The sequence below is a fragment of the Delphinapterus leucas genome, chromosome 1, assembly GCF_059928025.1.
Source record: "Delphinapterus leucas isolate spDelLeu-1000000601 "Yukka" chromosome 1, BTC_Dleu_Yukka2, whole genome shotgun sequence".
Lineage (NCBI taxonomy): Eukaryota > Metazoa > Chordata > Mammalia > Artiodactyla > Monodontidae > Delphinapterus > Delphinapterus leucas.
The window spans coordinates 132,262,895-132,285,232 of record NC_143129.1 but is presented as its reverse complement, the minus strand read 5'-3'; the positions used below and the strand labels follow the sequence as shown (position 1 = coordinate 132,285,232).

Here is a 22,338-nt window from a genome sequence, read left to right as displayed (position 1 = left end):
GGTGTATTCAGAGCCTGAGTCCCATACCTGGCTCTCAGCAGGTGCTCGGAAAATAATGTTAACTGAATGCAGGCAGGAAAAGGGGAAGAGAATTGGTCTTCTGTTAATTTACTGAGCAAAATACAGTAGGAAGATTCAACGAGGCACTGATCCAGTAAAGAGAGCAACGGTGCTTTAATGAAACTTCTTTCAAATCTGTGAACACGTTAGCTATCAAGTAAATGCTTTTATTCTTTCTGCAGAACAGACTTCCAAACAATAATCACAATGTTTAGGTTAATAAGATGCTGGACAGATGAGTAGTTATAAAACAACAATTCCATCAACTATATACCAAATGCAAATTTACTGAGACATCAAGAGAATGTATGTTTATAGTTACATGGCTATAAACAAGACATTATTACAGTAATCAAGTCCATAAAACTAGAAAAAAAAAGCCATATAACAAAAAGGCCTTTCATAAGCTATTAAATGAGCACACACAATAGACAAACCAATTCTATATTTGAAGCAGCATATAGCACCAACATGTTGGCAGGACCAGTAGCGGGGTAGTAGGCTGCTGGATGGAACAGGGGGAATCTCAGCCATCATCTACTTCAAGCCCCGTTTTACAGATGGTGAAATGGAGGCCCAGAGAGATGGAGTGCCTTGTTCAAAGTCACACAACACAGGGACACAGGATTGGCTAGACAACGAATGATCCAGGCCACCCAGCTCTAGGTAAGTGTTCTATTTTAACATACAGATAATTCTACTTGATTCAATGTATTTTTTTTTCCTATTAACAGATCTACCATAAAAGGTCAATACAAGTCCTAACACACTCTGGTATTATGTTTATTGAGAAAGGACTGACATGTACTGTGATTTACTTCTTGGGACTATATAGCTGTTAAAATTCGGAGTACTCACTCAGATGACACTCTCTTAGGTGCAAACTGACTGAGAAGAAGGAATCTGAAGGGAAAGTTTGGCACATCCTGCACTACCTAAACTAACTTATGCCTCAAAATTACTAAATTGTTGGTATAATTTTTTTTTTTTCTGATAGTTGAAAGATTAGTAAAGCACAGAAGTAGTCCCAATAGAAAGAAAGCAAATCAGGTCTTTCCTTTAAAGGGTAAGCATGGCACTTTTCATTTTAATAATAAGGTAAAGGAATGTAAAAACCTGATTCTTATTTAGGAAAAAACCTATAGCTTGTGAACCACCTGGTATAGAAAGTGTTTCTCTAGTTAAAAAAAAGTGTTTCTGTAAAATACTTTGGAGTCATGAAATTCTGTCTAGCATATCTTGCCATGGTCCTGAGGCCTCAATTGGACAGATTTACGATGCACTAATGAAGATATAAGAATGGAAAAAGAGATCACTGTTAACAGAAGCAGCATTACAGACAAAGTAGAGTGAACATATTTAAATAGCTTCATAGATATGAAGGCAAGAAGTTGCATGCACATAAGTGATTAGGTGTGTCATTATAGTGGTAGTTGGAAAAAATAACACACACTGGGCATTTGTCTGTCATTACCAAAAACCAGTTGCTGCCGAATAGTTAAACTGTGGCTTTACAAGTAGAATAAAGCCTGATAAATAAAAGTGACTTCTGCATATCATATATATGTATACATATATTTTTCTCACATAGATGTCTAGTTATAAGTAAATCAACATTTAGCTACAGTTTTTCTCCCCCTCGGGTCCAGCATCAAAGGATTTGATATCACTTTTCTTAAACATACCCTATACCTGGTTAGGAAGTTACATGATTTTCATACTCGTAGCCTTTATGATATCTGGCCAGCAAAAATAAAAATGAAATCTCCTGGGACCTCAAGTCCATTCCTTACCACTACAGGCATGTTAACAAATATACAGCAAACCGTATTTGTTTTCTGTTAGGTAAAAGAACATGTTTTAGTACTAAAGAATAAACTACGCTTGCTACCAAAAATGTGTACATAGCAGTATAATAAAAGTAATTTCACGAAAATATTTTGTAACAAGCTACATTATAAATATTTAAAGAAACATGGTAAAAATCAGAGTGAAAATCAGATTAGTGTTCTGAAACTCAGTAGAAAAATATACTTATAAAAAAAGAATGTCTCATTAAGTGAAGCTGTAAATGTAAAGCTGTCTTATTAATGTACATTTCAAATATCACCTTTTGAAAGGAAAAACCGTTCTCTCTCCAACAGGTGCCTATAATTTACTTGGAAACTGGGCGTTTTGCAGAACTAAGCGTAGATGACAAGAGGGTAACAGCGGTGGCGTGATTTCCACATGGTCCTGGAAGAGTGAGGGCCGTTCACAATGCTGAATAGGCAGGTGACTTGGAGAAATACGGAATATATTTGAGCAGTTTGGAAACAGTACTGCATTTGTTCACCCACAATCAGCATAATACTCAAAGCTCAGACATTAGATTTTAAAAGGGGCTTGCACTGCAGGGCAGGACTGTACAGAACTAGGGAAAACCCGTTGTAAATAATTCCTTCTTGGGGAGGGATCCTTTCTGAGAATATTTTAAATCGTTCACGAGTAGTTGTTTTTAATGAACTGAAGCTGAATTAAAATATCAAAGGTCTAGTGTATGGTTTGGGCCCATAAATAAGCATTTAAAAAGACCCTCTCTTCCTCTTTGATAAAGTTAACATACCCTCTGGCCACAGGAGATGCCTTCTTTTGGCATCCCCACTGGAAATTCTGAGAATGTGTGGCAGGACCATCATGCCCAGAGGAAAATCAAGGAGCCCAACACCCAGCTGCTGGAACCGTGGGCCCAGGTAGCGAACCACTGGATCCTAGCCTCTCTCAGATGGTGTGAGGACAAGCTAGGGATGACGATGACGCTGCAGGTATTTGAAAAAAGAGCTTAAGTAAGTAAGTGTCTGATACCTTTACGTTCTTTCTGTATGTATGTTTCTTCCCCATCGTGATCTGCCCACTGGGGGCTGGGAGGTGAACATTACCTCTGAGGACATGCTCTGGCGGCAGACGAAAGATAGATAGAGGGGAGGCAGAGACAGTGAGATAAATCACAAAGTTGGGCCAAGGAGAGCAGCTGTTTTTCACGCATTCCTGCTCTTCTCTTGGCCCGGCTCACGGCTGCTCTGTCTCGCTCCCATCGTTAGAGTGGAAATTTCAGAGGTGTCTACCCCTGCTCCAGAGAACGTGAGCCCTGGGGCACAGCTGCCCAGGGTACTCCCCAAGGGCCTCCTCCCCTTTTCTAGATGCAGGATCACTGAAGCCTGAAAGCCCTTGGTGAATTAATAGTCATATCATAAAAGGGCTTTTAGTTCAGTTTTTGAATTTTAATTGGCACAGTTTACTGTAGCCTAAGAGGTCAGCACGATTTCAAGAGGAGAGAGATGCCTTCATTACTCAATTACAATGAATGCAGTCTTCAGGGTGTTCTTTACTTTTTGTACAATAACTATGAGAAAAGAATTTAATTCTACCCACACACAGCTCAAGATAAAGGTATAACTTCTGGAGTTGAACTGATGGTCTGGAGAGAGAGACATTTTAATAGGGAAATAAGCTTTGAGATGTGTATATACAAACACACATATATATACACAAAACACTCCTCACCCACCTATACTGTACAGATTGGCATAACCCTATTAAGAACATACTATGATAGAAAGGCTTTAGGACAAGTTATTCTTGGCATGTTAATCGAGACGAGTCCTTAGGTAATTTAGGTCTTAACTGGATCATTCACATATTTGTTTTTTTAAAAGGCCAGACCAACTTTCCTTCAGCAGTAACCCAACATGGCAGTAACCCAATATGACACCAGAGTTAACAAATGGAAAACAAGATTGTTATTCTCTATTAATTCATTAAAGGGCATTTTAGAGAGAGGACAACTTGGAAAACAAAGACTTCAGAGTCCATGATTCCAAGTTACTTAAGAGCATTTTAGTTATTAGCAGTGGTTACCAAATAAGCCGAAGGTAAATCTTTTCAAGGAGCTGCTCATCGTTTGCTTTGTTGAGAAGAGGGGAGGAGCCACTTCACTACTCCTCTATAAGATGATGCAGGTCTTTTTATCCTTGAAAGGGTTTTCTGAAGTTGGTATCCCCATCAGCAGAGGGTCATTCCTCGCATGTTCCTCGCAGTAGGACATGAGGTCCGCTGATGCCTTTGAAACCTGGTGCGCAGACAGACCAAAGCAAACAAAGAAAATATTTACAGGATACAACTAGAGATGATCATACTAAGTGACGTAGGTCAGACAGACACATACCGTATGATATCACTTATATGTGGAATCTAAAACATGGCACAAATGAACCTATCTACAAAACAAACAGACTCGTAGACATGGAGAACAGACTGGTGGTTGTCAAGGGGGAGGGCGAGGGACGGAGTGCGAGTTTGGGGTTGGTAGATGTAAACTACTATATAGGTTGGATAAACAACAAGTTCCTACTGTAGAGCACAGGGGACTATATTCAGTATCCTGTGATAAACCATAATGGAAAAGAATATATAAAAAAAGAATGTCTATATGTGTATAACTGAGTCACTTTGCTGTAGAGCAGAGACTGGCACAAAACTGTAAATCAACTATGCTTCAATAAAAAAAAATTTTTAAAAATATTTACAAACTTGGAAGGTATTTGAATGCTAACCCACTGGGTGGAAGACTGTTGGAGAACAGGATGACCAAAGTATCACTCCCAGATTATCTGTTACTTAAAGAGGGAAAAGGTACTTCTAAATGGAGAAATCTGGCAGATAAGGCCTCCCTTAGCCAAGTGATCAAACTGACATCAGATGTCTCTTGGAGTGAGTGCAAAAGACTCGCCACCAGCCAGCTAGTATTTCTGCCCAAACTTTTAGCCTGAATTTGATCGTCAGCAAACAATCCCATCTAAAGTGAAGGCCATTCTGAAAAGTGAGTGGCCTGCAATCTTCGAAACCGGACTATGTGTTAGATACTATTAGCAGCCGATCTGAATGCAATCCCTGTACTGTGGTTACGCAGAAGAATGCCCTGATACTTAGGAGACAGATGGTGAAGTATTAGGGGTGATGCGTCACGATGTTTGCAAATAACTTGCAACGAATTTAAAGAAAAAATGATGTCAGTTTTGTGAGTGTGTGTGTGTGTAGAGACAGAGAAAACAAGTGGGGTAAAATGCTAATAATTGGTGAATCTTGGTAAACAGTATACGGGTGTTTGTTACAACTCTTCCACAGGTTTGAAATTTCTCAAAATAAAAAAGCTGGGGTGGGGAGGGGAACAAGAAAAGTGTCTGTGATTCAAAGGAAGGTTGTATCTTAGTTTCCATCCAATAACAAATCGATTAGAATGCAGAACAGAGTTAAAGAACTGAATTACGGGCTCGGAGCCAAAACTCAGAATGGAGCCAAATTCTAGTAGAGCTTCAAGATTTACTGTTAAAGGCTGGACTTGGCGGAATAAAAAGAGGGACAAAGCCAGCATGGGAAGATGCAGTACCTTACTTCGGCATGAGTTAAAAATGGAAATACCACACCCTGTTCAGAAGTCTGGGTAGGAAACCCGTTAGAATAATCAGATAAGTGTCCTCAGGCGAGGGGCACAGGCAGCCTCCTGTTTTTTTTTTTTTTTTTTTTGCAGTACGCGCGGGCCTCTCACTGTTGCGGCCTCTCCCGTGGCGGAGCACAGGCTCTGGACGCGCAGGCTCAACGGTCATGGCTCACGGGCCCAGCCGCTCCGCGGCATGTGGGATCTTCCCGGACCGGGGCACGAACCCGTGTTCCCTGCATCGGCAGGCGGACCCTCAACCACTGCGCCACCAGGGAAGCCCTGTAGGCAAATTCTTAACCACTGCGCCACCAGGGAAGCTTTTTTGTTTTTTTTGTTGTTGTTGTTTTTTTCAGCCTCCTGTTTTGAAGACAGGTGACTATCTCTAGGCCCAGAGGAATTTATCAGGTGACTGCTTCAGTATCTAGGCGACGGCCATTACTCACAACATGCCAAGGCACTCACCGCCTAGCCATCTCTGAGGGTCTGGGGGGAAAAGACGTCAAAGTCAGGTGACCCAACAAATGCCTTCTGGTTTCCTCCAGATCTCAACTAAGGCTGGCGATACTTATCCTGGGTTGCAGACTGTGGTTGTCCAAGTCTGCACACACTGAAAAACCCACCTTCTCCTAAAAAGGACACCTGGGTGTTGACTTATGCAAGGCCACCTTGGCTGCACTGATAACTCTAGAACACTTCATACATTCCAGAGGGATGACAAGGGTGTTTATAAAGTCCACCTGGAAGCCCTGTCCCGAGGGAGGACACGGTGACAGAGGGGGTTCGACCATGTGCGCTCAGGGAAGGCAGGTCCTCAGGAAATCCTGTCACGGGCTTTAGGTTTTCTGTCCACACAGAGAGCCTCACATAGACACTTTGTATCGCCAGTGCTACGTTGAAATGAAAGTTAAGATTCGGAGGCTTTCAGCTGGCTCAGGGAACAGCCTGGCACCTGGCCCAATTACATGGCATCCACCTTCTCAGAAATGTGGCCCAGCCTTGGGAGGGCAGAGGGAGCCGGTCCGAAAACACGTCTGACCCACTCAAGGCTCTTACCTTTATTCTTTCGATGGAGGCTTCCATTCTCAACTGCTGCACAGTCCTTCGTGCCTGGGCGATGTTGTTGGTGCTGGCTGTCTTGGTCGACATCTTCAGTTACGGTTTCACCTGAAATCTGAAGAGAACTTTTTTGTCAAAGGTGAAGAACAGTCATCTTTAAGTTGCTTAGACATTCATAATGCTTTGAGGGGAAAAGGATGCATTCCCGGTCACCACAGCCTCTTGGAGGCTGCTACCACAAAGCCCCTCAGCAACGGGAGTGGCGGCCTCAGTTTCTAAGCTTGTAATCCTTTTGAGCACCTTCATGAATCTTTCGTCTGCAGAAACCCAGTACTAGTAGTTTAATCCATGCACCCCATATACAGCATAAGGTAGCGTTTTCTAAGGGGAAACAAACACACACACACATCCGTGGTAGTTACCAGGCCTCCGGCCAACGCGGGCCATGCTCCATGTGCAGGTTAACATCACTGCCCTGTACGTTAATAGAAGGTTTGATTTCATGTCGTTTTGGCTCTCTTACCCAACTATTCACTGATACAAATCCTGGCAACAGAAAAGGGCAGAAGAGAGCGCTTCTGGAGAACTCTGCACAAAGGGTGCATTTTTAGGTGCTATCAAGATTTGCAGTCGTTTGGAGAAAGTTAGGCAGATAAGGAAGCCTTTATTCAGGAAAAAGTGGGAACCTTTCAGCTGAAAGACTCTCAATGACAGATCCACAGCAAAAGTCACATAGGATACAGCCTCAAGCCTGAAATATTTAATGGAATTACATCAGCACCTCCCCCCCTGCCCCACCCCGTTGACCTCTCTGGCTTCATCCTGGTGGCCAGGGCACTGGCTAATCCCACACCCCCATCACATGTGCGTGGGCCTGCCCTCTGCCTCTCTCTCCCAGTGAAAACAAAGGAAACATCCCGGACCTTGAGCTTCGACCAGTCTAGTTGCCCAATGGCATAGTCCAAGGGGAAGGCGGGCTGGGGAAAAGCACTGCCTGGTGCCCCTGCCATATGTGGCTAAGTTCTCTCTCGGCACGGTGGCATTGGAAGACATCGCAGAGCTGGCAGCCCTGGCAGTTTTATGAGTCAGAGCGGGTGGACAGTAGGTGTGCCTCGCCGGCGCTAGTCAAGGACTCAGCAAAGTCTGAGGGCACCGTGGCGCCAGCAGCAAACGCAGGCTGACTCAACCTTCTGGAGGGGCTGCAGGTGCACAAGGCGTTATCTGCCATAAAGGCTTACATTAGACAAGGCTGCCGAAAACAGCAACCCACAGCTCCTGCGGTGTCCACCGGAGTTCTACTGCACTCAGGATGCTGAGTTCAAGGACTTGGGTAGGGCTTGTACCTTCTGAAGTCAGAGGCAGCTTTGGATCAAATGCCCAAATAAAACTGTGCTTTTAACTGCGTGCGGAACTTTGAAGTCCAACCTAATCAGCAAGCTTCACGTTCCTGGTTTGGACCCTCTTCCAGTTACTGGACCTCTATGAGCCCATGCTTCCTCATTTGTAATATAGGGATACTACTGTTTTTGAGGATTCAATTCACTGGTGCACATGCAGTGTTTTGCACAGGACCAAGGCACTCCATACACAGCAGCTGCTATTGTATTTATCCTTGGGGGTCACACCCAGCACAATGAATGGGAATCCTCTGTGTACCTACCTGCCTCCACCTGGTCAATGGGCCTCCAAGCGTCTTGACCGACTGGTCTGGGTGGGCTGTGGGCATGCGCCCCAGGCAATTCTGCTGCACTCTGGTGTCAGGACGGAATAGAATGGCTGGAAACAGCCCTCTGAGGATTCCCCTAGCATAAGGGAGCCCAAGCCCTGCAGGAAATTGGGAGGAGCCAGCGCGTGGCAGGGCACGCTGGCCTTGCCTTGGGCGACCCGGTTACAACACACTTCCAGACAAGCTGCCTCCTCCTCGGATTCCGCACTCATCCTGCCCCACCCAAAGGAGAGGCTGAGGGTCTCCTCCCGGTGACTTTGCACACACCCAGCGGTCTGGCCCAGCCCTTCTGCGCTCCCAGCAAGCACCTGTTAACAGAGCCTTTGAAACGGGTCTAAGGCAGCAGGCAGCCTTTCTGCGAACAGTTTGAAGTGCCCTGATTCACAGCGCGCTGGTCCTCATTTTGTTCCCTGTAGCATGTTAAACTGGGCTCCCCTGCCAGCTGGCGCCGGTTCTGAGGATTGGCCCCCAGCCTTCAGAATGCGAACGTGACACCCTTTCTGAGTGGCCTGTGGTTTCCAGGCTGCACCCTTAGGATTTTCTAAATGTTCCCTTTGCAGGAAAATAACGCCAAGCAGTCTCTTCTTCTCAACCTCTAGGGCATAAAGTTTCCAAGGCCTGAGCAAGTTTTCCTGTAACTGCAGAACATTTCACACACGTATCAGGACTGGGTCAGCCATGGCCCCTCCCACCCACACAGCTGTAAGGAAATAGGCCACAATTTGGCTTTAGTTATAAAATGCTTGGGTAGGTCCTCCTAAAATTGGTGAGAAACTTTGCATCTGCTACACGGACGACTTACTTCCTGACTGTATTATAGTCACGATTATAAACAGCCAGTGGTTCACAGTGCATGCTTGCCAGCTTGGGGCTGTTACAGCTTTCCCCACTTCTGACATCTGTGTTCTGACCTGCTCCTTCACAGAGAGCCCCCTCCCTATCCCTCAGATAGCTTCCCGCTCCCTTCTGCTGGGGATCCCTCTAGAAAAAGTTGTACACTGGGCCACTGGTAAAGAACATAATTTCTTGGGCTTCTCTGGTGGCGCAGTGGTTGAGAATCTGCCTGCCGATGCAGGGGACACGGGTTCGAGCCCTGGTCTGGGAAGATCCCACATGCCGCGGAGCAACTGGGCCCATGAGCCACAACTACTGAGCTTGCGCGTCTGGAGCCTGTGCTCCCCAACAAGAGAAATCGCGATAGTGAGAGGCCCACGCACCGCGATGAAGAGTGGCCCCCGCTTGCCACAACTGGAGAAGGCCCTCGTGCAGAAACGAAGACCCAACACAGCAAAAATAAATTAATTAATTAAAAAAAAAACAACTTATGATAACATGCGTCCAATGGAGAAGTCAAATCAAAATCATGTCGTTTTAACTTAAGGAACCTCTTCAAGGAACTCGGTGGGCTGAGCTGCCTCACATGTACGAAAGCAGGGTCACGGCTGCTTGACGTCTGAGTGGTGGGTGGTGTTTACAGGAGCAGGAGGTCTTGCTGAGGACGTCCTCCCCACTTGCAGCTGCTCTGCATTGCCTCAACAGCTGGGCTGGGGCAGAACCAGACCGAGAGGCTGGGACACAAACATCTCTGAGCCTCTCTGCACCCTCAGAGGGTGTCTTTGGTCTTCCCTCAATGCACGGATGTCTGGCTGTTTGTTTGTGCTACTACCTGGATAAAAAACTTGCGTTATTCTTACTCCAAAAATAGCTTCCAAGACAAACAGCACCCGATGTATAGGACCTTAGAGCACACACATACTTTCATCTGCATTCGTCTGTCAAGCCTCACTCTCAGCCTGAAAGGTAAATTACTTTTTCATCCTTGTTTTATAGATGAGGCAGCCAAAATTAGAAAAACTTGCTCCAAGTTAACCCAGCTCAGAGCCTTGAACTAGCTTTTAAGCCTCTCCACCCCAGAAGCCACACTTCCTATTGTATCAAGGAAAGGATGCAATTCCAATTAATTTGATTTGCAAACACTCTGGACATCACTGAACAGTCTACGATGTGGTTCTCATCAAGGGCGACCTTGACACTCCATGACCTGGAGTTGTGGCCTTGCTGATGGCTTCACGTTTGTGCAACACCCCTTCTGGTGCAGAAGGCATCTGCTTGTCTGTCTAGTGCCCTGGAAGACAGGTCTCCCCTCTCATATCCATAAGCTAAGTGAGAATGTGCTCGCTGTGGCTATTAGGCAAGGACTGAGGTCAACTTCTGGAGTCACTGGATAACCCACCCAGAAGGGCCCAGGCCTGTGCCTGCCTGTGCAGACACCCGGGTTTGATAAAACTCTGCCTATTGCGTCCGCAGCCTTGTTTCCACTTTTACATGTGGCTGAGAGATTTGAATAAACATAAGTAGTATTTAGCTACTCAAATACTTTGCATTGGTTTTAATGCTATTATCCATCTGAATTCTCAGCTTCCTAGAAATTCCTAGGAACAAGTTGTCACTTTAGGGAAATGTGGGCATTTTAATCTTTGTCTAGTGGGACCTGAAGCAGGGAGAGGAGGGTGGGGATGGAAAGTGTGTCACAGAGCACACTCTGGGGGGAAGGCACCAGGAAGCCCCAGGATCTGAATCACAAGTCATCATGGCCTGGCCAGTAACTGAATCACTGGAGTGACGCCAACTTTCTGAGCAAACACACCCCTTGTGGCTGTAATAAAAGAGCAGGTTGCAAAAAAAAAAAAAAAAAAAAAAGCCAGCAGGCTACCACTTACCCTCTGATCCTGCCTTCAACCATCAATGTCCTACCCCAGCTCTCTTCTAAATGGGACAGCAGTCTGTCTCACAGGCTTGTTGGAAAGACAAACCGGAGCGCCTGGCACTGGTGCACCCGGTACACACAGACATGTAACCAGTGCTGGGCCCCCAGGCTGGTTAATACTGAAAACCACGTGTTCAGTGGGAAACAAGGGAAAAATTCAGACAGTAAAAGAAGAGTTTCAAGGTAATGTGATCAGGTAGCAACATCTACTGATAGGGTCTTGGCAGGAGTTCAGGGAGTGGACAGTCAGGCCCCTAAGAACCGGTTTTCTATTCTCATGAACACTTATTATTTTCTATCAGAGCCTGCAGGCTGAATGCAGACTGCAGATGTGTTTGGTTGGGTCCCACAGAGGGTTAACTAAATTGTGTGTGTGTGTGTGTGTGTGTGGATGGAGGGAGGGAGGGAGGGAGGGAGGGAGGGAGGGAGAGAGGGGGAGGGGGGAGAGGGGGGGGAGAGAGAGAGAGAGAGGGAGGGAGGGAGGGAGGGAGGGAGGGAGAGAGAGAGAGAGAGAGAGAATGTGTGTGTGTTTTAATTGTCAACACTTGAAAAATGAAGAGATTTCACCTTAAAAAGAAAAATTTCTGGAAAAATCAGAAAATCTTACACAAGTGGGCTGGATCTGAGCAGAGGCACACCTGCCAGGCCCTCTATTTGAACTTGTGGCACAGCCTTTACACTGTGCCTCGGATATTTAGTTCCTGGGACATGCTCAAGGATTAGGCCAGGGGACTTGGACTCATCCCTGCCCCTGCCCCTTCTTACCTTTGGCGCCCTGGGCGGGACCTGTAGCCTATCTAAGCCTCAACTTCCTCATGGGAAAAATGGGGATAATAATACTTTTCTATCTCAAAGGACTGTTAAGGCATCAGATAAAATAAGCATGTGAGTGTAGTAAACACAGAGGACACCCCTGCTGAGCACTTGGTAGCTGCATCCGCTGATCACAGCCCGTGGGAAGCCCTCTGAGCACCCGCAGGCCCTGACCTTCTCCCCGCTCCTGGAGTGGGAAAGTAAACTACCTCTCCCAGTGTTATCAGCTGAATTGTATCCCCCCAGAATTCACAAGGTATAGTCCTAACACCCCCCCCCCCACCCCCCGCAAACAAAGCTCGCAGGCAATGAGGCCAAGGGTAGTTGAACCTGTGACTGGCTGGCTGCATGTCCTGCCCTGCTCCTGTCCAGTTCCGAGAACACAGAGCGCAAGGAACAAGTTGCTGGCCTAGGGGGGATGGAAAATAAGATGGACAGATGAGGAAGGGCTGCACAGAGCGGTGGAAGACGTGCTTCGCGGTGGGGAAGAGACAGCGAAGTGACAGTGATGTTCCTTTCTAAGAGAAGTATGTGTGGGCTCAGAATCAGCAGAGTGAAAAAGAAAGAGAACGATTCTCTCTCAAAACCTCAACAGAGCACTTCCTCTAAAAGCAGATGCTTTTAAACTTGCTAATAACCCTTTGAAGTCTTTGTCTGGTATCTCTGATTAGTAGATTTTACCTGACATCCAGGGCACATGTCACTGAATAATGATGATGGTGATGAAGATGTTATTGCTATCGTTATGATGATAAAATTCAAAAAACCACCACCGCTTACTGAGTACTTAGTATGTGCCAGGTAAGTAAATTCCAAGAATCATTTCATTTAATCTTCTTAGAGATGAATTCTTTTATCATTTCTGCTTTATAGATGAAGCACAGAGAGGTTAAAAGATCTTGCCGAAGATCACGCTGATTTACGTAGCAGAGCTGGGACTCAGGGCCACCTGACTCTCAAGGTCATCCTCTCCATCGCCACTCTTTACTGCAGGCCTCTGAACATCAAAGACACAAGGAAGGAATCGGGAGAAAGCAAGGCCAAGCGTCAGCCAGAAGCACTGGACAAAGAAGACAAGGCCTCCCTTTAGGGCCTGTTGCTCCTTCAGATAGGTGGTTTCCATAGCAATGACGGTAGAAGTGGGGAGTTCAATGGCCTTGAGAGAAGATCTAAGCGAAGGAGAGCTGGTTGCTCTTATTTAAAAGAAGGACTGCCCCAGATTCCAGGTAGGACTACTGCTAAAGACGCAGGATGGTCCCATCGTCCTCCTGTGCCCTAGCGAAGCTGGCAGGGAGCCATGAGAATGAGGCAATCCTGGGTAATAAATCCAGAGGAGAGAGCTGCATAGCCTGAGCAGCTGGTTCCTAACTTAACTGTGTATCTAGAACACCTGGGGCATTTGTTCAAGAAAATCTGATTCATTATATCCGATGCAGAGCCCAAGAATCTGTATTTACAAGCTTTCTAAAGGATTCCGATACAGGTCCTCCTGAGAAACACCAGTGATGATTATTAGAGTCTCTGCCTCTTGGTTCGACCCATGTTTATTTCTGCCTGGGTCTTAGAACAGGTCAGTTTAAAAGAATGCCACTTCCTACCTATGCTTAACTTTTCAAAGGTCTGGACAAGTCCTGGAAAATTCTAACTCCTTCTAATGACCTTAACCTACAGGATTAACCCTCCTTCAGTTTGAAACAGTTCTTAGCATTTAACATCCTTTGTAACTCAAGTCTAAATTTGTTTTCCTAACAGCTACTTCCTTTTGGAAAGTGTCTCCTCCCTGGCTTCCGAGACACCAGACCATCATGTTCTTGCCTGTCTAATGCTGTTCCTTTCTACAGCTCTTGTTCCTTCTTCTGAGTCTGGTTTTCTCAGGGGCCCAGTCCTGGAGGGCTGGTGTAGCAGAGTGAACAAGAGCCTTTAGAGTCAGATAAATTCGAATCCTGGCTCATCACGGACTACCCCATGTTGTTTCACTTCTCTGACCTTCAGTTCCCTCATCTGTAAAATGGGAAGGGATAATAATAGAACCTACCTAACAGGGTTGTACCAGGAGGATATGAGAGAACATACGTAAATTACTCAGCACCTGCCTGACCTGCAGTGGTCCTCAGTGACAGTAGATGCCTTACCCATTAAGGACTTTAGCTAAGACCAACACACTTCTTGTGCATACAGCCCTGACCCTTCACCTTAATTCCAATGTCTAAATAAAAAAGCCTATTTCAATTTACACTCGAATGCTGCACAGCTGCTTCAAACACAACACACCTAAAACCCGATGCAACATAGCCGCCTGCCCCCAATCTTTCTCATGTCCCTTTCTCAATGAGTGACACCGCCGTTGTCCTGGTCACGAGGCATCCTTTTGCATTAGCCCTCCTTCCAATTCCTAAAATCAAGCTTTGTCCAACAGAAATGTGAGCCACATATGTGAGGTTAAATTTTCTAGTAGCCACATGAAAAAAAAAATTAAAAAGTGAAATTAATATATTTTATTTAGCCCAATATGACCAAAATTAAAACGTAAACCAATGTTAAAAAAATCGAGATATTTTATTCTTTTGGGTACTAAATCTTTGAAGCTCAGCATGCATTTTGCGCTTACAGCACATCTCGATTTGGATGAGCCACATTTCAAGTGCTCAGCAGTCACAGCGACCTTTACTGAACAGCGTAACCTTAGACGCTGGCACTTTCTAAATTCTTTTGATTCCGACTCTGACAAACCCCGCATTGAAATTTCTCCCCATTTTCCGGTCTTGGCTCCCAGCACCTCAAGTTAGGGCTATTGCAACAGCCTCATAACCACTTACGTCCCTTATTTTCCTCCAGTCTAATCTATCCTGACCAGCATATGCTCAGATAAAGTACCATTTTCAGTTTATTTCTCTCTGGCTCAAAGAAGTTCCAGGGATTCACCAGGAACTCCAGAAAAAGTCCAAAGGGCTCAGCTTTGCAGTCAAGATCCTCCCTAGTATTTTGGCCCCATAATAAAAATCCTAATCTTAAAAGCAGCTTATTGCTACACAGAGCTTACACCAGACACCAGCCTATATGCCAATCACTGTCAATACATTATCCTACTGAATCCTCACAATCACCCTGTGAGAAATTCTATGTATTTTCATCCCCATTTTATAAATGAAGAAACTGAGGCACAGAGGGGTTAAATACGTACCTAGCGTCAAACAGCTAGCAAGCTGCTTGGCTGGGATTTGAGCCCAGGCAGTCTGACTCCAGGGGCCCAGCTGGAACCTCACCTGCTGTATACTGCTGTAGCCTCAGGGGGCTGTCAACCCATCCTCTGGCTTTGTGGGCTGCGTTTTCAAGTCCCATCTGCAAATCTCCACCCAAGTTCTCCGCCTGCTTCTCTTGGCCAATTTAAATTCTCTCTTCTTTTAGGCTAGTTCACATTTTTAGCTCTTCCAGGAAGGGCTCCCTAACTATCAATACTTTTGCTTACAGTGACTAATTCCCCCTACGAATTCTTGCTATATGCTTGAAGCTCAGGGGTTTCAAGGACCCCTAAGGGATGGCCCACGCATGAGATGGGAGAGGCAGGGGGAGATGTGAATGAAGCCCCTAAAATCGCATGCAAAATTCAGTTGTGCGCCTATGTTTATTTTTTCTGAAGTGAGGATTTATAGCTATCATCAAGCTCTCAAAAAGGGTCCGCAACACCATTTATTTATTTCAATGCTTAACTGTGCGTTATTTAATGCTTATTGTTATGTAGTTGACTTTGTGTGTGAAAATCGTCTTCCCACTAAACTGTGGGAAGTTTAGCTCAATAATAATAGTATAGCAAGTACATTCATTCATTACTTACTATGTGCCAGCTACTATGTCAAGTACTCTCTACAGATAATACTTCACTTAATACTGCCTGCAACTGTAAGAGGTCACATTTATTATACCTATTGGGACTGAAGCTCAGGAAGGTTAAAGAATTTGCCAAGATCAGAAAGCTAGAAAGTGGCAGAAACAGGATTTGAACCCAGAATTCTCCTACTTCAAAGCCACACCCTTAACCAGGCAGGTGCGTTATCCATGCCATCTTCTCTCTCGTAGTGACTAATGCAGAGAATGGGGCCTCAATAAATACCTGGGTTAGGTTAAGACACTCAATATAGCAACCAATACAACACATCAGCCAGTGTGAACCTATCACCCTGGGATGTTAATGTGTACAGTGTTTGTCTTCTTAGAAACAGGATACACCTTGCTGCTCCTTCCCCCATGTACCCTGCAAAAGACTGCCTGTTCCAAGCCAAAGGTTACCCTTCACAGCTCTGAGGAGCTGGGCTGGGGTCCCTGGGACTCCGATGCACCCGATCAGGGCCAGTTTCTGGGACTGTGAACTTTCACCTCCAGCATGGGCTGGCCACTTGCGTGGTGCCCAGGTTCTGAGGGCAATGCTGCTCTGCACCCCCATACTGTGCCCCAAACAGGTTCACAGCCAGTGGAGGCGGGCCGAGGGAGCAGCTCTCTGACGTGCACTGCAGAGGTGCAGGGTCCAGCTCCCCCCACCGTGTATGCCGAGCTAGGGTCCAGCCATGCAGAGGCACGTGTTTACCATCAAGACTGAGAGTGACCTTTACAAACAAGTTTTACTCTCTACCTAGCATAGTGAGACTGGCTGAGAAATGATTTGCTCATATCTGCGTGGCTGGCTGAGGACAGCTGCATGTCCCATTTGTTTATTCATGAATGAATAAATAAATGAATGGATGAATTCCACAACTATTTAATACTGAAGACAAAGGCTGACACTAACAGAGTGCTTTTCCTGTGCCAGGCACTGTGTTCAGGGCTTTATGTCAAGTTATCTTACTTACTCTTTACAGCACCTCTGAAAAAGAAATTACTATTATTTCATTAACTAGTTTTGAAAAGAATATACGTGCATAGTCAAAATTTTAAACAGTCAAAAGGCGTAGGCAACAAAAAATAGCTGTCCTTCTAGTCTAGACTTCCCAAGGTAATCACTGTTACCAGTTTCTCGTGTTTCCTTCTGAAGACATCACACACATACACAAACGTGATTACCCACATACCTGTTCCAAAAAATACAAACGGGAGCATCTCATGCATTGCTCTGTACCCTGTTTTTTTATTTTAACTATATATTTGGGGGTTATGGTGAAGGTGGTGTTATTAGCCCATCTTCCAGATGAGAAAACTGAAGCTCTCCAGGGCTGAAATCAACCCTGGTGTTCCTAGCCATCACTGCACACATCACATCTGTCTGCAGGTTCTACAGGAGAAGCTTGCTGGGGCTGGAGAGAGGAAGTGGGCATGATCAGAGAAGCGGAAGACTGAATTCCTGCCTTCAAAGGGCTCACTGCTTTGGGGAGCAAACGATGCTATATGACGTGAGGAAGCCCCCTGGAACAGTGCTTCTCTATCTCTGAGTTTCTGAGTCGGTAGGTCTGGGCTGGGGGGAGAACTTGCATTTGTGCGAAGTTTCCGGTGAGGCTGACGTTGCTGGTGTGGTGTGAAGCCCACTTGTGGAGGAGCAGAGATCTAGGGTCTCCCGTCTGGAGTCGTCCCCACCCTCCGGCTCCTTCCCTGCACAGATACTGAGCACCTTGGGGTGCAAGGAAACGGTCTCTGGGCTATGTTCTCATGTCGTTTGGAAATCATTCTCTCATTTCATATAGCATCGTTCGGTTCCAAAAGACACAGGGACTTTGCCTTGAGGAAGTGATTCCTGGCAAGGGACACAGGACCAATCTAAGGAAGGAGGTAGAACATTCCGAAGGCCCATTCATCTCTTACCTGTGGTTATGTGGTTGATGGCCCTTCTGATACCCAAACTCAGAAAACAGGTGCCTTCTTCTCCATCTATGTGACAGCTGGAGTCCTCCCCATCAGCCTTCCTGAGGGATCTGCCTTGCACTCCCTCTACCTCCCCTAGCGGAGCAGGGCTGGACGCTGTCTGCAATGAGATCCCTTACCCGGGCTGTTGTCCCCAACACAGCCATTCCACCCTCATTCCTGGTGGGCTGACAAAGCAGCAGAACAGAGATATTTAGGATTCTGGTCATAAAGGCCTAGCATCTCCCTGACTTTGAGCAGAGGATGTGCTTTCTAATCCTGCTAAGCAGAGAGGAGCTCACCTACATGCCCACAGCGAGTTAAGACAAACAACCGAACACCTAACTGGAGAGCTGAAAGTGAGGCAACAGGTAAACGCCGTTACATCCATTTTCGATTAAGAAGCAACTAGGTAGTCATTCTCATGCTTTGAACAGCACAGCTGCTTGAAGGCGTAGGAGTGGGGGGCGTTTGAGAGAGAGAAAGGCTGAGAAGGACTGAGACGTGTGTGTGCAGCACACTGACATTTACAGTCACCAGCTGGGCTGGGCATGGCCGACAAACAATGAATGTGGGCTGTTACACTGGTGATTAAGGGGCTTGTGACTCCAACAAGATGGACTAAGCCCTGAATATGAATAAGGAATATCAGTGGGCCAATAAGGCATGCCAAGCGCAAGCATTAGGAGCTTAGAGAAGACAGAGTCAGTGAGGGCTTGAGCAAGCAGACATGCACGAAGGATACAGTTCTTAAATGGATCAATCCCTTAAGGATACGAACTGGATGGGTGGTGGCAAAGGAGTGGGGAGAATTTAGAACGGTTATTGAGGGGAGCAGTAGAGAGTGGATGAAAGCTGATTCTGTTATGTGAAAATGGGAGCCACTGAAGGTTTCTGACCAGAATGACAGGCATAGGAAGTGTTATCAGAAAAACAACCCAAAAACCTTTTGTAGGATGGAATAGAAGTGGGGGGTAGAGAGAGACAAGTAGAGCATTTCCATGGAAGGTCTAGAGGGCAGGCAATACGGTATAGGTCATTTTTTTTTTTTTTTTTTTTTTTGGTACGTGGGCCTCTCACTGTTGTGGCCTCTCCCGTTGCGGAGCACAGGCTCTGGACGCGCAGGCTCAGCGGCCATGGCTCACATGAGCCCAGCCGCTCCGTGGCATGTGGGATCTTCTCGGACCGGGGCACGAACCCGTGTCCCCTGCATCGGCAGGCGGACTCTCAAACACTGCGCCACCAGGGAAGCCTGGTATAGGTCATATTTACGATCAGATGGAACTGGGTTCAAATCTGGGCTGTGCCACTTCGTGTGTATGTGGAATGAGCCACTTAGCCTCACTGAACCCCGAGGCGCTCTATCTGTAAAATGGGGTAACGAGAGTGCCTACCTCATAGGACTGTAATGATTAAATGGGATCATATAGAAAAGAGCCTGGCACACGGAAACCACTCAATCTTATCTATCAGCATCATTACTGCCATTAGGAGTTAGAGCATAAGGTTTCAAATATATGGAGGCAATTGGAATGTAAAGAAAAAGCTGGATGCAAGAGATAGGAAACGTAAGAATGAACAAGACTTCTTTCTTTGGGCTGGATGGGGATCAACAGCCCGGAAATGGTGGCTGAGTGCTAGACTTTGGAGGGAGAGCATGAAGAAAAGAGCAGGGCGCACCCTTGGGCCTTCCCCGTGTGTCAGGGGACAATAACGGCAGCTTCAAAGGAGCAGAGAAGGGGCAGGGCGACACCGTCACAAAAGCTAGGGGAAGAGAGGCAGGAAGGGCACGTTAATGCTGTGTAAATATGTTTAGTCAGTTAGTTATAAATATGTTTAGTTAAAATATATCCAAATAACACACTGGAATAGTCCACAATGTAGCTATAGATAGGTGGTGAGGATTTTAGGGGATTTTCAGTGTTTTTATGCACTCCTGCAGTGTGTACGTTTTTATTTATTTTTTTGCTCTTAATAGCTAATACTTGTACAGCACTTACACTTGCCAAGCATTGTTCTAAGAGCTTTACAGATATTAACTTACTTCATCCTCAAAACAACACTATGAGGTTGTTACTATTGTTTTTCCCAGTTTAGGATTAAAGGAACTGAGGGAGGCAGACGCTTAGAACACAGCCAAGGTCAGAGCGAAGGTAAGTGCAGGAGCCAGCACTGCGATCCCGGCAGCCTGGCTCCAGAGTCTGTGCTCTCAACCACAAGTGATGCTTTCATGATTAAAAAAAAAAAAAAAATCCCAGTAATTGTTATTCACGAAACCAGGAGGAGGGGCAGTTATTAGTCACTTTACAGGGATAAAGGAAGGAGAGAGCAAGCATAGCTCATGGAACTTGGTGATGGGGGGGGCCCCTGAGTGAGTGGTTTCCACCGTGTGAAGGGAAGGGAGGTCGAAGGATAAGGGACCAAGAGAGAAGCATTGATTCAGGAATGGTGAGCGCAGGGGAATATGAGAGGAACGCGGCTGAAAGCCTTCTAATAGGTGAGGAAAAAGGGAAACCAACTACCGATGCACCAACAACATGGGCGAATCCCTTAGACGTCATGCTGAGCGAAGGACGCCAGTCACAGAAGAGTGCATACTAATTCCATTTTCTTACAGTTCAAGGCAAAACTAATCTATGGTGCCAAACGAGAAGGCTAGTGAGAGTGGGTGAAGAGGTAGATGAAGCAAGACTGGCTATGAAATCTGTTGCTAATTGTTGAAGCTCGGTGGCAGGTACACGGAGTGCATCCTACTTTTGTGTATGTTTGAAAATTTCAAGGATAAAAAGTTGAGTAAAATTCTATGATCCTAAACACTTCATAACCTATAACATGATAATGACCAACGCCATAAGATGAGCTCTGTCATGAAAGAGTGGAAGATACGTTAATTATTATCTACTGTTACCTCTTCCAGATTACCATCTAGCAAGTATGTCCAATGTCCACAGTACAGAGGAAGTAATTTAACTGCCTTTTTAGGAGGCACAGAGGGGATTAAAACAGCCATGATCTGGGCCCTCTGCCCACTGTACGTGGCACTCAGGCCCTGAGTCACAGGTGCCAAAGTTTAACTTGTCAGGAAGCTTCGCACCCTCCTTGCACTCACTGACCAAAAAAAAAAAAAAAAAAAAAGGCCCAACTCTGGTCTCGATGGTCCCGATACCCATAACTCGCACATGCTACCGACTACATAACAGGATACTTAATTTTTCTTTCTTTCTTCATCTCACCTTCTCCCATGAAACGATAGCCAGGGAATATGCCCAACCTCCTTTCCAACACGTCCGGACTTGATAACTGCATTGGGGAAAAGCAGTGTCTATCGAATTCCTGGAATGACCAGCAAGATGAACTTTCCATGCTGGCCCTCACAGGTAAAGTACCTGTTTGTTTTGAGACTCACGGAACCTAAAAGTTCATATATTTTCAAAGGGAAAGAACTGAAGATACAAGGGGTCCCCAAGGAAGCTTCCTGTACTTCTAACTCATTCTCTATGTAAAAGGATTAGAGCTCTCCCTTCCAAAGCAAATTTGTTGATTCCCTCCTTTTCCAAAAAAAAAAAAAAGTTACTTGAGGGAAAACATGGACTAGGAAACCAAGCCAAGTCATTTAAGGTCCAAACCTCATCAGCAACATCAATGCAATTTAAATAATCTGGCACCCAAATGGCACACTTCTACTGCAGCTCACTGAGTTCTGTAAAATTTCAGAATATCTCTTAACAGGGGATATAAAATTCCTCAGAAATATGAATTAATTCAAATCCATTAAAATTTTTCTTTCAATGAGATACAGAACTTTTGAGAAAGGGGGCTGAATCAAGCAAAAGGTAGATCATGACAGAACGACACTCAAGACCACTGGAAAGAGGACATCAATTTAAATACACAGCATGTTACTACCAACAGCTTGCTTGTTAAGGTTTGTTCTCTTAAACACAAGAATTTCACAAAACAAGAACATCAAACGGAATGCAGTGGGAAAGGATGCTGCCTGTAAGCCCAGATAAAGAATTTCTATGGCCACTCTCAGCCCCAGATTTTCCAGGCCAGAACTATTTCAAATATTCTGCTTCTCTTGGTGTTCTAGTAACTTACCAGACCACACGTCCCAAGGGCTGGCTTTACGACTACAGTCATCATACTTCTCACAAATATTTTGCATCTACTTCACCCACCAGAGTCCTTCTTTAAGTCTAATTCTCTCTCTGATGGCTGGCCCTTGAGGCCAGCCACCCCATATTACACAGGTCTCTACTTCTTCCATATACAAGACACACAAGATAAACACATACTGATTTGGTTTGTTACGAGACACATGGATAGCCCTGGCAGGAAGCAATGGCTTTGCAATTTTTCCTTTTCCTAATTCAGCAAACAGAAGGCGCAATATATTCCTGGGGCTGGACACACGGCAGGAACTCAATACTTTCTCCAATAAAATTATGACACAGGGATCTGTGGCAGTATTTTAGATGAGTGATGATAAGGGCCTGAACCCAATGTATAAAACTCAGAATTTCTGAAACAAATGGGGATCATGTCACATTACAAAAGGATTCCTTCAGGTAATACTTTCCCAGATGCGTTACCTCCGGATGAAGAGGTCAAGTC

The 22,338-nt window shown here is 45.5% G+C and overlaps 1 protein-coding gene across 3 annotated transcripts in view; it reads right to left on the bottom strand.

Annotated features, from left to right (window-relative positions):
- Nucleotides 1-206: 206 nt before the first annotated feature.
- Nucleotides 207-22,338, bottom strand: part of GNG12 (G protein subunit gamma 12) — a 125,016-nt gene continuing 102,884 nt past the window's right edge. For all 3 annotated transcript variants that reach the window (XM_022581130.3, XM_089921191.1, XM_030759889.2), the window contains 2 exons: nt 6,590-6,707; nt 207-4,168 (listed from right to left, as the gene is read on the bottom strand). In XM_022581130.3, the coding sequence (XP_022436838.1) occupies nt 4,043-4,168; nt 6,590-6,682 (219 nt within the window). In that variant the 5' untranslated portion in view covers nt 6,683-6,707 and the 3' untranslated portion in view covers nt 207-4,042. The remainder of the gene's footprint in view (nt 4,169-6,589; nt 6,708-22,338) is intronic.